The sequence below is a fragment of the Gigantopelta aegis genome, chromosome 5, assembly GCF_016097555.1.
Source record: "Gigantopelta aegis isolate Gae_Host chromosome 5, Gae_host_genome, whole genome shotgun sequence".
In the NCBI taxonomy this organism is placed as follows: Eukaryota; Metazoa; Mollusca; class Gastropoda; order Neomphalida; family Peltospiridae; genus Gigantopelta; species Gigantopelta aegis.
In genome coordinates, this window is record NC_054703.1 from 25,693,187 (window position 1) to 25,707,997 (window position 14,811).

General features: G+C 38.4%; 1 protein-coding gene across 1 annotated transcript in view; it reads right to left on the reverse strand.

Moving 5' to 3' along the window:
• Positions 1 to 13,515, reverse strand: part of LOC121373545 (immunoglobulin superfamily DCC subclass member 3-like) — a 74,047-nt gene extending 60,532 nt beyond the window's left edge. Inside the window, exon 1 of the mRNA XM_041500222.1 lies at positions 13,183 to 13,515. Coding sequence (XP_041356156.1) covers positions 13,183 to 13,255 — 73 coding nt within the window. The 5' untranslated portion in view covers positions 13,256 to 13,515. The remainder of the gene's footprint in view (positions 1 to 13,182) is intronic.
• Between the last annotated feature and the right edge of the window lie 1,296 nt (positions 13,516 to 14,811).

Consider the following 14,811-nt stretch of genomic DNA (forward strand, 5'->3'; position numbering starts at 1 on the left):
AACAAATCTTCCTTTCTTTTTCACCTAACCAATACAAAGGATTCAGGATTCTAAGAGGCAGCCAGTACTACGATGTGAACCCAGTACCTACCAGCCTCTAGTCCCAATGCCTTAACCACATCACCAACAAAGCACAGTGTTCTTAAACAAACATTCCTTTCTTTTCCACTTAAAACTATACCGGATAATTCAGAATTCTGAGAGGCAGCCGGTACTAGGATGCGAACCCAGTACCTACCAATCTCAAGTTCCAATACCTTAACCACCACACCACCAACAAAGCACAGCATTGTTAAACAACCATTCCTTTCTTTCCCACCTAACCTATAGATACATAAAGAACACACTTCCACAACCTGGAGAAAGAAGGGGAAGAAAAAAAAAGAACAAGAACAAGGTCACGTATTGAGATGGCTGGATGGACAAGACCGAGAGAGAGAAAAACACCACCACCGCAAATACTGGAGCTGTGCAGTGTTATTCCTCCGCCAGCCAGCCACAGAATGTCGGACAACATAACAGCCGGCAGCACAGTGCCCCGTTATGAATGAATGGATAACCAGTGTGCACAGTTACATTGTAGAAACCTGGCCCGCATGGCAGTGTGTTACACACTCTTTAGCACATCATGTAGATCACATAAACATTTTAGGCCAAAGAGAGATTGGCCCAGTCGCAAGCTGATAGCGGTCACCGGTTTTATTACTTACGAGTACATGATTTTAAACAAAGTGTACATGTACGTACACGCATGTTTGCATGCTGTCAAGTGGTTCTAGAAGTTAGAAAGGAAAGGAATGTTTCTTTGACGACAACTCGGCACATTTTAAACTACTGCTATTAAGTTTACGGTTATATGGCATCAGACATATGGTTAAGGACCACACAGATATTGAGAGAGGAAACCCTCTGTCACCACTTCATGGGCTACTCTCTTCCATTAGCAGCAAGGGATTTCTTATATGCACCATCCCACAGACAGGGTAGTACATAACACAGATTTCTTATACCAGTCGTGGTGCACTGGCTGGAACGAAAGAAAGAAATGTTTTATTTAACGACGCACTCAACACATTTTATTTACGGTTATATGGCGTCAGACATATGGTGAAGGACCACACAGATTTTGAGAGGAAACCCACTGTCGCCACCATATGGGCTACTCTTCCGATTAGCAGCAAGGGAACTTTTATTTGCGCTTCCCACAGGCAGGATAGCACAAACCATGGCCTTTATTGAACCAGTTATGGATCACTGGCCGGTGCAAGTGGTTTACACCTACCCATTGAGCCTTGCGGAGCACTCACTCAGGGTTTGGAGTCGGTATCTGGATTAAAAATCCCATGTCTCGACTGGGATCTGAACCCAGTACCTACCAGCCTGTAGACCGATGGCCTACCACGACGCCACCGAGGCCGGTGTCCCGTAAAGAGACACAAGTTCATCAGTGTTATCACATACATATATCAGATAACCATTCAAATTGTATGTAAAAAGTTGCCTACTGTGGCATGTGAACAACTAGTGAAACGGCCTGTCCGTTAAAAAGATACAGGTTAACCAGTGTTATCACAGATATCACAGATATCAAACAACCATTCATATTGTATGAAAAAGTTGCCTACTCTGGCGCATGAACTGACAGGGTTTCTAGAATTGTCATAAAATCCACTAGCCATGGGATCAGTGATTTTAAAAATGTACTAGCCACAATTAAAAATGTACTAGCCCTACTTTACTTTTAAGTTAATACAATTTTACTAAATAATAGTAATAATCAGATATAACACCTAAAGAGGGAGATAGAGCTCAAAAACAATAACACTGAATAACTGGTGATCCCGGGATCACAGAGCTCAGTAGCCGAGCAGTTGTGATGGGTCATAGAACTGTGAACAACTGGTGATCCCAGGATCATAAAGCCCAGTAGCCGAGCAGTTGTGATGGGTCATAGAACTGTGAACTTGTGGTGATCCCAGGATCATAAAGCCCAGTAGCCGAGCAGTTGTGATGGGTCATAGAACTGTGAACTTGTGATCCCAAAATCACAGAGCTCAGTAGCCGAGCAGTTGTGATGGGTCATAGAACTGTGAACTTGTGATCCCGGGATCATAGAGCTCAGTAGCCGAGCAGTTGTGATGGGTCACAGAACTGAACAACTGGTGATCCCGGGATCATAGATCTCAGTAACTGAGCAGTTGTGATGGGTCACAGAACTGTGAACTTGTGATACCGGGATCATAGAGCTCAGTAGCCGAGCAGTTGTGATGGGTCACAGAACTGTGAACAACTGGTGATCCCGGAATCATAGAGCTCAGTAACTGAGCAGTTGTGATGGGTCACAGAACTGTGAACTGGTGATCAGTAGTCAAGCAGTTGTGATTGGTCACAGAACTGTAAACTTGTGATCCTGGGATCATAGAGCTCAGTAGCCGAGCAGTTGTGATGGGTCATAGAACTGTGAACAACTGGTGATCCCTAATCATAGAGCCCAGTAGCCGAGCAGTTGTGACGGGTCACAGAACTGTGAACTTGTGATCCCGGAATCACAGAGCTCAGTAACCGAGCAGTTGTGATCGGATGCACTACAAATTATTTACAAGTTAAAAGTTTGTTTTGTTTAAAGACACCACTAGAGCACATTGAATAATCAATCATCGGCTATTGAATGTCAAACACTTTGTAATTCTGATATGCAGTCTCAGGGGTTTTGCCAGACAGTAAAATTTTGGGAGATTTTTTCTTTTTTTAAGTTCACCGTTTGATCAAATTAAAGACTCCTATCATTACTGTATGATTTTCTGATGCCATATAACCGAAAATAAAATGTGTCGAGTGCATCGTTAAATAAAACATTTGTTTCTTTCTACTGTATGATTTTCTGAATCATAACCCTAAACCTAACCCATTTTCTTTCCGGGGGAGGCCCCCATAACCCCTGTCACACATTGTAAATATTCAATTCCATGGCACCATACCCAAAATTTTCTTTCTGGCAGAAATACAGAGTCTTCAGTAAAGTTTGTTTTATTTAACGACGCCACTAGAGCACATTGATTTTTAATCTTATCATCGGCTATTGGACGTCAAACATATGGTCATTCTGACACTGTTTTTAGAGGAAACCCGCTGTCGCTACATAGGCTACTCTTTTTTACGATAGGCAGCAAGGGATCTTTTATTTGCGCTTCCCACAGGCAGGATAGCACAAACCATGGCCTTTGTTGAACCAGTTATGGATCACTGGTCGGTGCAAGTGGTTTACACCTACCCATTAAGCCTTGCGGAGCACTCACTCAGGGTTTGGAGTCAGTATCTGGATTAAAAATCCCTAGCCTCGACTGGGATCTGAACCCAGTACCTACCAGCCTGTAGACCAATGGCCTGCCATGACGCCACCGAGGCCGGTCCGAGTCTTCAGAGTAAACCCACTATTTTTTCATTGGCAGCAAAAGTTTAAAAGTTTTGTTAAATGACACCACTAGAGCAGGGCACAATATTTCACGAGAACCATTGTTCTCTTCGCTTGTTGGTTATGCAACTTTAAAATCACTAGAACCACCAATCAGTTACGTGGTGAACAATTACATTCTAAATTAAAAGTGCCATATATCAGTAATGAAAGGGAACTATATTCACGTAACAACAATCGGTTACCTAAGTAAAACTCACATGAACTGACTTCCGGTTACCTAAGATTTTTAAATATCGTCCCCTGCTAGAGCACATTGATTTATTAATCATCGGCTATTGGATGTCAAACCGACATCCCGAGTTACACGTACACATTGTTGACCAAATGGTTGGGTGGAACTGCTTGATGGGCTGACGTTTCCCCAGAGGTGTATGGGGCCACTACAACTTAGGTGCACATGGCTTCTAGATTATGGTAGCCCCACTCCCATGGTTAGTGAATTTCAGTGTTGGGGTAGTAAATAACTATTATTGTCATGCCCGACAGCTAGTGAAAAGAAATTTGTCAAATGCTGCAGTTAAGTCTATTTTGTAATTATGAATATCCTTCCCCCACCACCACCCAATGTTAGTGTTTTTAAGCTCTATCTCCCTCTTTAGGTGACATATCCGATTATTAATATTAATTAGTAAAATTGTTTTAACTTAAAGTACAGTAGGGCTAGTGAATTTTTAATCGTGGCTAGTAAAAAATTTAAATCACCGATCCCATGGCTAGTGGATTTTATAAAAATTCTACAAGCCCTCATGTATAAGTAAGTGCGTTGGCACCATGTAAGGGCCTTAAATCAAATGCCTCTATGCTTCATTTGGCTATATGTGACAATCAACTGTTGGTTGGATCAACTTTTAAAACTTTACAGGACACAGGTATTCACACTTCCAACAGGTGAAACATGTCCTACATACCTAATTAGGTGCAGGGCCCTCAGCACCCTTCCGTTTAACAACAGGCGATTACTAATTGTCATAGACAACAAAGCTGGCATTTGCATTTGCGTTAAACTGATAGTGAAAATGTAACCGCCTTAAAAATATCCTGGGGAAAAGTCTGATGGGTCTAACGGACACTTCTGGCGAGTCTGCTACCACTGGACTACATCTCACTGCCACTTTCATCAGATCCATGTTATACGGTTAAGTATGGAGGTATTGGTAGAGTTTTGTAATGATATACAGTTAACTACCACCTGGAGATATTTTTCTCAATGGACCGACACTTCAGGCGAGTCTGCTACTACTGGGCTACATCTCACCGCAACTTTTATCAGATCCATATTATACAGTTAAATGTGGAGGTATTGGCAGAGTTTTGTGATGATATATGGTTAACTACCACCTGGAGATATCACTCTCAATGGACAGACACTTAGGCGAGTCTGCTACCACTGGGCTACCTTTCACCGCAACTTTCGTCAGATCTATATTACAGGGTTAAGTGTGGAGGTGTTGGTGGGTGGTTTTCTAAGTGATGATATGCAGTGACCTAACACATGGATATCTCTCAGTGAGCTATCTAAGTGACAGCCCCCACCGATTACAAATCAGGTGCTTAAATTGCATTGATAACCCGCACCGATTACAACCACCACATAACATGTACCTTCACTGTTAACACAAGCTAGAAAGAAAACTACTCCAACCTGAACTTGACGGCAACTAGAACAATTATGAATCAATGACATTGAAAGGACTTCTAGAATTGTTGTAATAATCCATTAGCCTTGGGATCAGTGATTTTAAAAAATTTACTAGCCATGATTAAAAATTCACTAAACCTACTTTAAGTAAATACGTTACTAATAGGAATAATTTGATATGTTATCTAAAAAAGGAGATAAACTTTAAAAACCTTTAGATTTGACGGGAGGAAAGGGCAGGATATTCACATTTACAAAATAAGACTTAAATGCAGCATTTGACCAAAACAAATTCACTAGCCATCGGGCATGGCAATGGTAGTTATTTACTAGCACAACATTGAATATCATTAGCCATAGAAGAGGGGCTACCATAATCTAGAAGCCCTGGACAAGAATATTTCCTATAAAGTTGAAGTTCGTTTTGTTTAATCACACCACTAAAGCATATTGATTTTAATCATGGGCTACTGGATATAATTTTTTTAGCAATTTCACATATACTCATAAAAGAAACTTGCTACATTTAGTCATTAGTAGTAAGGGATCTTTTATAGGCACCATTCACAGCACATACCACACCCTTTGATATACAAACTGTGGTACACTAGACCATGTTCGAAAACTAGGATCTGTCACTTTAATTTGGTTAGCCACATTGTATCAAAACTGTTTAAAATCTTTTAAAGGTACAGTCCTGAGTTTACAACCATTGTAAAATGTGTTCAACAAACACAGCCTTTTTGATGGCGTAACATACAAATTAAATACATTTTCTTATTTAAAATATCAGTGTCTGTATATATTTACACGGTGTTTGTTGTCCTAATGCTTGTAGTACCCCAGACTGGATTTTACCTCCCAATAATTCTGTACGTACAAACAAATATCAATCACGAATTAAAGTAAAAACTGAGTGCTTCAAACATTAGTATATGAATGCAAACACATTCAATATACAGACACTGGTATTCTAAACAAGAAAATGTATTTAGTATGAAACAGTAGTCACCAACAAGACTGTTATCATAAACATCTTACAATGGCTGAAAATTCAGGACAGTCCCTTTAATATATGTTAATAAATGATATTTATGTTCAGCTGTCGAGGGTATACATTTACAACAGATGCTGCAGATATTAATATTGCTATGGCCGATTATTCACACCTCAAAACAAGTGCTTTTAGTAAATCTGTGAATGGTATATTATATTATATACCACCAAATCAATTAGCACACAGATGACAACATTAAAAATTAATTTACATGTATGTGGTTAAGACTGATACACAGTGTTTAACAAAAAAGACATTATTACAAATAATTACAAACACAGACATACATTGTATGTATAACAAAAACAAATATATACGTACATACACATAGACTCGCACAAACACACATATTGGAAGACTTGAAGCAAATAGTTTTGTTAAATATCTATTCATATTACTATGTGTGAGTGTTTGTTTTGTTTAAGGCAACATTAGAGCACATTAATTTATTAATCATCACTATTGAATGTCAAACATTTGGTAATTTGGACATATAGTCTTCAGCGCCCTCAATAGTTTAAGTAGCAGGCTACAACAGTGATGATAGCAGGGGGGCAAAGCTGGGGGGTCTGGGGGCCCTCCCCTAGAAACATTTGAAAAATCGAAGAAATTAAAGAAGAGAAAACACTTTTTTTTACCATCAACGAAAAGTAGGCGGCGGCAAAAGCTGTTTCAGGCGGCGATTTGCCGCCGGAGACCGGGTACTTTTGAGGGCTCTGAGTCTTAGTGAGTAAACCTGCTACATTTTTTCATTAGTAGTAAGGAATATTTTATATGCACCATCTATTATCATATATATATATATATATATATATATTTATATATATATATATATATATATATATAAACTCACGGAAAAACATTCCTGTGCATCATTAAAATTTCAGCGAGACATATTTTTTTAATTTTAATATATTGTGCTTTACATACATGTATTATAAATTTATTTGTTAAAAGTACAGTAATCCTCTCCTGTCTTATGAACCTGAAGTATGGTCTACACAATGCTTGGTACACCGCTGGTGACGATATAACAACAACATATTGATGTACTGTCATACTTTGTGATCACCTAATCAGTTGCGTAAAGTTCTTCCACTGATTGGCCTTCACTTAGGGATGTACTGGGATGTTAAACTTGTCATTTTGGAACCGGCCTCGGTGGCGTCGTGGCAGGCCATCGGTCTACAGGCTGGTAGGTACTGGGTTCGGATCCCAGTCGAGGCATGGGATTTTTAATCCAAATACCGACTCCAAACCCTGAGTGAGTGCTCCGCAAGGCTCAATGGGTAGGTGTAAACCACTTGCACCGACCAGTGATCCATAACTGGTTCAACAAAGGCCATGGTTTGTGCTATCCTGCCTGTGGGAAGCGCAAATAAAAGATCCCTTGCTGCCTGTCGTAAAGAAGAGTAGCCTATGTGGCGACAGCGGGTTTCCTCTAAAAACAGTGTCAGAATGACCATATGTTTGACGTCCAATAGCCGATGATAAGATTAAAAATCAATGTGCTCTAGTGGCGTCGTTAAATAAAACAAACTTTACTTCTTTTTTTTTGTCATTTTGAAATGATTCCACACATCTACCTGCTTGATATTGACAATTTGTTAAAATGACATCACGTGTCGACTCCCTAAACATGGATGATCCATAGTATTTTTTCTAAACTGTCGAGAACATCTCCGCAGACACTGCATAGTTATATTGACTGGAACAAGCGAAAAAAACATGACTAGTAAAACGTCTAGATGGACTACATTAAAAGTTTGGCATAACATATAAAGGTACTAGTGTCGTAGCGTAGCACAGTTTCGAAATTAAATTTCAATTAATAAAATGACTATTTACAGGTATGTGAAACAGTTTTAACCATATTTTCATTAAACACATACTTTTACATGTAACAGTACATAAAATAGATGAAGTGAACATTTAGGTTTTGTTATGTTCCGCATTCAGTCGAAAGGTTCCGATTATATACCTGACTCAAACCGTAATATTTTATCAAATACTGCCACTTCCATTAATAAAAGACTTTTAAAGGAAATCAATTTCAAGCATATTTTCATAAAAAGTATACTATTACATGTAAAAGTATGTAACTAATAAATGTTTTGTTAAAAATAAAGTAATACTGTAAAATACTTTATTTTCGCGTGGAATTTATTTTTTGCGTCTGAATAAAATTTGTGAAAATTAATTACACGCTTAATTAATGGCTGATGAAAACTGGACTTTAAAAAAAAAAATTAGTCTCGTTCAATCAGATCCGAGACCCCGTTAGTTTCCGCTGCATAGGACTATAATAATAAAAATGTGACACTTAAAAAATTGTATATCATGAAGCAATATCAAAGTAAAGAAAATATGTTACATGACAACAGGGCACAATATTCCATGCGAACTGCCGTTCTGTTCGTGTGTCGGTTACGCAAAGTTAAATTTACGCGAACCGCAAACTGGTTACATCATGACCTGTAAACGTTCCGAAATTAAAACATGCAAACTTTACGATTACAGGACGTTTATTCACGCAGACATACTACTAGTATTTCGACAAATGTTTTAGGCTGACTTTTAGATATTTGATGTGCAGCAAATCAGTAAACAACGTTATATTTCAACAGTTGTAATTTGCAACCAGTCTGAAGTAAATGTTCAGTATAGAGTCGAGCCAAAAGTTTTAAAGAAATGTGCTCAGACCGCTGGAGACGGCTAAATTATCTGCTGCTATTTTATTCTAAAGGAATATATGTAGATATAATATTAGATTGCCTATAATTTTACACGTTAAAAACAGTTAACATAAACAGGAATCCAAAAGTGTCACAAAAATTCAAAAATCGCATAATGAGCTTTAAAAAAAAAAAAACGTTTAAAATGTCACTTTAGTATAGAAGTACCATTAATAAAGTGAAAGTAGCATAGCCACCGCAAAAAGGAATCCCTCCAAATGATTATGTATATATTTCAAAGGCCATTACGCATGTGTGTAATGCAGAAACAAAATTTGGGAATAGGTCGAGGCTGTCTGTAATTGTTCTATAAAATATCCTCTTAAAATTGACTCTAAAAAAAGATTACCAACAAAATTTTAACAAATAAAAAAGGCCCCCGAAAAGGCTCAGATTGCATCTACAAACTTTTCACAGGGAGAGGCCCCCTGAAAATCCCCGCTCAGGCATGCTAAGAAAATTTCTGGCTATGCCCCTGTATTTTATTTCAGTACTGGGGCTGATATTCAGTTCTTTTATAATACTGTTAACTTTAGCAAGCATTAAAGACATTTTTTTTTTTAATGTTTTCTTTTGTATTTGTTTTAACTTTATGTTAAAGTAAGCATCACAGTATGTTAAAATGTGAAGAAAAAAATTAAATCTGTTAGTCAATCATAAACTGTACTGAACAAATATCTTGACGGTATTAAATAATGTTTAAATCAAACTTGCGCTAGATTTCATTGTCCGCGTTGATCAAATTCCAAAGATTTTGTTTTCGGGTTCGGTTTTTATAAAAAAGTTTAAGAGGATGTAAAATGTGAAGAAAAAGCACAGGGTAGCCTAAGCACTTTGTGCAAGCTTACAGTATTTGACGTAAACAATTTTAACGTCAAAATTATAACATCAGAACTGTTACTTAATGTTGTTTTTCAGTTTTTATAACAAGGAGGATTATGGGGGGGGGGGGACAGATTTTGAATTCGCAAAAATAAATGCCTATGAACACTCATTTTCAATAAAATCATGAAAATTTGATCCCGCGAAAATAATACATTTTACAGTACAAAGTATTTTCTGGCACTACTGAAATTATGAATTTGGCTGGGATGCAATTAGTACTTGACTGGTCAACTGCAAACAATGTTAAAGTTTGTTTTGTTTAACGACACCACTAGCGTATACAGAAAGAAGGGTTTTATGCAACGACACACTCAACACATTTTATTTATGGTTATATGGCGTCAGACATATGGTTAAGGACCACACAGATATTAAGAGAGGAAACCCACTATTGCCACTTCATGAACTAGTTTAGTGAATCGTTTAGATTAGAAGCAAGGGATCTTTTATATGCACCATCTCAGACAGGGTAGTACATATTCAGTCTTCGCCAGGAGTAAAATCAAGGCGAGCTGAAGATGTCTCCCCTGAAATTGTGCTAGGCGAGCGATCTATTGATGTGTCAAATAAAATGTATTAAATATTTTAGTGAGAGGCGATCAGTTTGCCACTCTCCTAAAACCTTCCAGGCGAGTGTGGAGGGGAACGGGAGTGAGTACTCGCCTTTCCTGGCAAAGACTGTATCCACGGCCTTTGATATACCAGTTGTGGTGCACTGGCTAGAACGAGAAAAAGCCCAAAGGGCCCACCGACGGGGATCGATCCCAGACAGACTGCAAATCAAGCGAGCACTTTACCACTGGGCTAAGTCCTGCTCACTCACTAGAGTACACAGAGTAAGTAATCATCAGCTACTGGAACATTTCGTAATTCGGACTCGTAGTCAACAGAGGAAACCTGCTACATTTTTACTAATGTAGTGCTCAAGGGGTCTTTTATATATATATATATATGCACTTTCCCCACATACAGAAAAGCACATACCAGTTGTGGTGCACTGATAATCAAAACTTTTTAGTTCAAAGTTTATGAAACACGATAAGCTAATGCTTGGGAATTCCAGAAATTGAAAGTTGAAATTATGTTTGCACTGTTCTACTGTGCATGTTCATAAGTTCGTAAATTTCTGCATCAACTTTTTTACCAAACATTATTAAAACATGAATGTATTGTATTGCGATACAGCTGTCCTGGATCAATGCATCGTACCATGACAATAATACTGCAGTACAATACTATCATCACAGCTATAGTACACATACGTATATAAATACATGTATAAATATATAAAAACCATCGCTTCCTATGCATGTGAAATGTATGTTTTTCTGCAGTATGAAAATAGTTTTAATAATAATAGTGATTTCCCTAGAAATTTGACAAGACATGGTAGACCAAACACTTTTGGGGCATTTTCACCATTTTCAGGGCACTTGTTTTTCATTAAAAATACACAATAATTAACTGAAATAAACATCAATGTAATTTATGTGCTTGCTTTAATAAATGAATGGCAAAATATATAAAAGGCATATTTTATTAATTAACAATACCTTTTGGGGTGTTTCATAAAGGCAATTTTAGAATTAATTGGTGAAAAAGGCTTGTTTAACCTCAGGGCAGCATGGTGCTGATTAAGGCAAGATGGTGCTAGACTATTGAGGCATGGTGCTGCACCATGCTAAAACAAGCTAGGGAAAACACTAAATAAACATATTGATAAAATTCAACGACTAGATAAAAATTACCAACAATATAGTTTTTGGGGACAGAACTACTTTAGTTTGACCCTAGTTATGAGTCAGAAAAAGGATGATAACCCTTGACCTTAAAATGTAAACAAACAAAGCAATGCTAAATTATAATATGAATAATCACAAATAACTTAACAACATGATATTTATCCATTTAAAATACATTATACACAAATAAAAAGAAAGAAATGTTTTATTTAACGACGCACTCAACACATTTTATTTACGGTTATATGGCATAGGACATATGGTTACGGACCACACAGATATTGTGGGAGGAAACCCGCTGTCGTCACTTCAAGGACTACTCTTTTCGATTAGCACCATGGGATCTTTTATATGCACCATCCCATAGACAGGATAGCACATACCACGGCCTTTGATGTACCAGTCATGGTGCACTGGCTGGAGCAAAAAATATCCCAATGGGCCCACCGACAGGGATCGATCCCAAACCGACCATGCATCAAGCGAGCGCTTTACCACTGGACTATGTCTCACCCAAATATTTACATATTCAAGACAAGAAAGACAATCAATATGCATGGATCTCTTCTCTGTAAAATGGCAATGTTGTGACAAAAAATAGTTTATTTATTATTATGGTATTATGCAGGATTGCAGGATAAACAAGATTACTGGTTACCTACTCGAGATATTGGCTTTATCTAGTTCAGGTCGAATGGTGAATGCCATTCATAATACCCTCTGGATATTCACCACCTATCACTGTAACCTCCACAAGATAAAGCTGATATCTTTATCACTGGGGCGGGATGTAGTCCAGTGGTAGAGCGCTCATTAGATGCGCGGTCAGTCTGGGATCGTTCCAGCTAGTGCACCACGACTGGTATATCAAAGGCTGTGGTATGTACTATCCTGTCTGTGGGATGGTGCATATAAAAGATCCCATGGTGCTAATCGAAAAGAGTAGTCCTTGAAGTGACGACAGCGGGTTTCCTCTATCAATATCTGTGTGGTCCTTAACCATATGTCGGACACCATATAACCGTAAATAAAATGTGCTGAGTGTCGTTAAATGAAATATTTGTTCTTTATCACTGAAACAATGTACTCTTTAGCCTAGTTTAGGCACTATATATATTTTTAATTTCATGTTTGCCTAAAGAGGAGTATTTTCTCAGCTAGTTACTGTTAAGAGCATCAGTTTATCAGTGAAATAACTGGTTGCAAGTATAAACCTTGACATCTGTTTTGTATTTTTACATATATGTTTGGCTTCAAGTATGAAGTATACACTCTAAGATGGTCACATTCACAATGCAATCCCAAGGATTTCAAGTATTCGGTCAATGTCACCTGACCAAACGCCTGGCCAATGTTACGCTTTAAAACATGAAAAATACAATGTAAACAAAACTATTTCCTTTGACGTTTTGTCTTGCACATTAATACATTTATCGATAGAAAGGCACGAATGACAACCAACAAAATAAAAGCCTCGAAAGATTCTTGAACAGAAATAACAGAAGTGCAAATTGTTTCGACAAATGGGCAGCGATAGAAAGAGCCGAGGCCATTGCGGCCTTTCGCCATGTTGTTTTTCTGCGAGTTGAGGTCATGGGTGATCGTGTATTCCGACCTTTTTTGTGAAGAAAAAAAAACAGTTGACCTACCTTGTTGTAGTACACCTGAGCACAAAATCGCTACGGTTTGGAGGCAGAGCAATAGGGGAACCGACGACGCCATATATTTTGATTCATGTGGATAATTTAGGCAAAAACCAACGAGAAAATTCACCGATATACGTAGAGTGCCTCATACTTGGGTATGAATACATCCACTGAACCGTATCACAACCCGTGCTGTTTTTAGCACTACGCCAGCAGTAGGAAGTGTTGACCGACTTTTTCAGTCTACGTGTGAAAACCGTGAGCTTATTGGTAGATCACACGTCCGTTGAGTAGGACGTTAACGGTGTAAACGGTTAAGTGGTTAAAAATGGAAAATAAATTTAATAAGCAGCGAGTTTGTGGACTTCATTGATGTCATGTATAGTGCATAACGTGCACATGGAATGCGTAGGCCTACACTTGGTTAGTTTCCGATGCCATCGTAATGATCGTTATAGCATAATAGGACAATGAAATATGAAGTTACTGTATCTTGATTAGTGTGTCATACTGTGTGTATATATGTATGTATATATATATATATATATATATATATATATATATATATATATATATATATATATATATATATAATATAATATAATATATATTGTAAGGTAGGCCTATGGCAAGCAATATTTAAATCAGGAGTTTAAAGCTATGTTCGCATATATATACACCCGGATAACAGCAGGCCCATACGCAGGGGGTGTGCGAGGGGTGCGTACGCACCCCCTATAATCTGCCAAGGTCCGTCCGTGGATATGTAAAAAATATATTTGACATATTTTGAGGCAAAGAAACATTTCAAATTTATTTCCCAGAATGCAGGAAAATGCATCTCCTGCATTCTAGATTTTAAAAAAATTCAGGGGGGTGGGGGGGGGCATACCCCCGGACCCCCCTAGCAACTCCGGCCCTTTGGACCGTCGATTACGCACCCCCTCATATAAATTTCTGCAAACGGGCCTGAACGGATACTGTCAGGCAGATTGTAACGTGGTTACGGAGCTGACAATTGGACGAATTTTTCAGTGTCTGTGGGGGGGAGGGGGGGGGTCAGTCTGGTGTCTGTAGTAAACGTTCTAGGGGATGCCCGAGTTATGCTCCTCCGGAAAAAAATATTTTATAAAGAAAATTTTCAAAAAAAGTCGCCCCCTCCCACCCACCCAAACTCTCCAGAGGCGGATGCAGGGTTTTCTAGGGAAGGGTGTTTATTTTTAAAAGGGGAAGACCTACAGTTTTCAGGGAAGGTGCAACATTTTAAAAGGTTAGCTCGAATAATATTCACAAGTACACTCGCATGCATTAATTATCTGCATTGGCGGATCCAGTAAAATCCATTTGGGGGGGGGGGGGGGGGGGGGCAATGACATGAAGCAGAATGCCAATGGAACTTTGGAGGAGGTTTGGGGGGGCCCCTATATATATAAAATGAAAATTAACATATAATTATACCTGTTGCAAAATTTAGGGAGGCCGGGCCCCTGCCCCCCCCCCCCCCCCCGATCCGCCTCTGATCTGGTAATGTGGGCCTTCTTCCCCAAAACACTATGCCATAGAATATATTACATGTCACCCATTAAAAACAATTGTTTAAAATTTTGTTTTGTTTAACGACACCACTAGAGC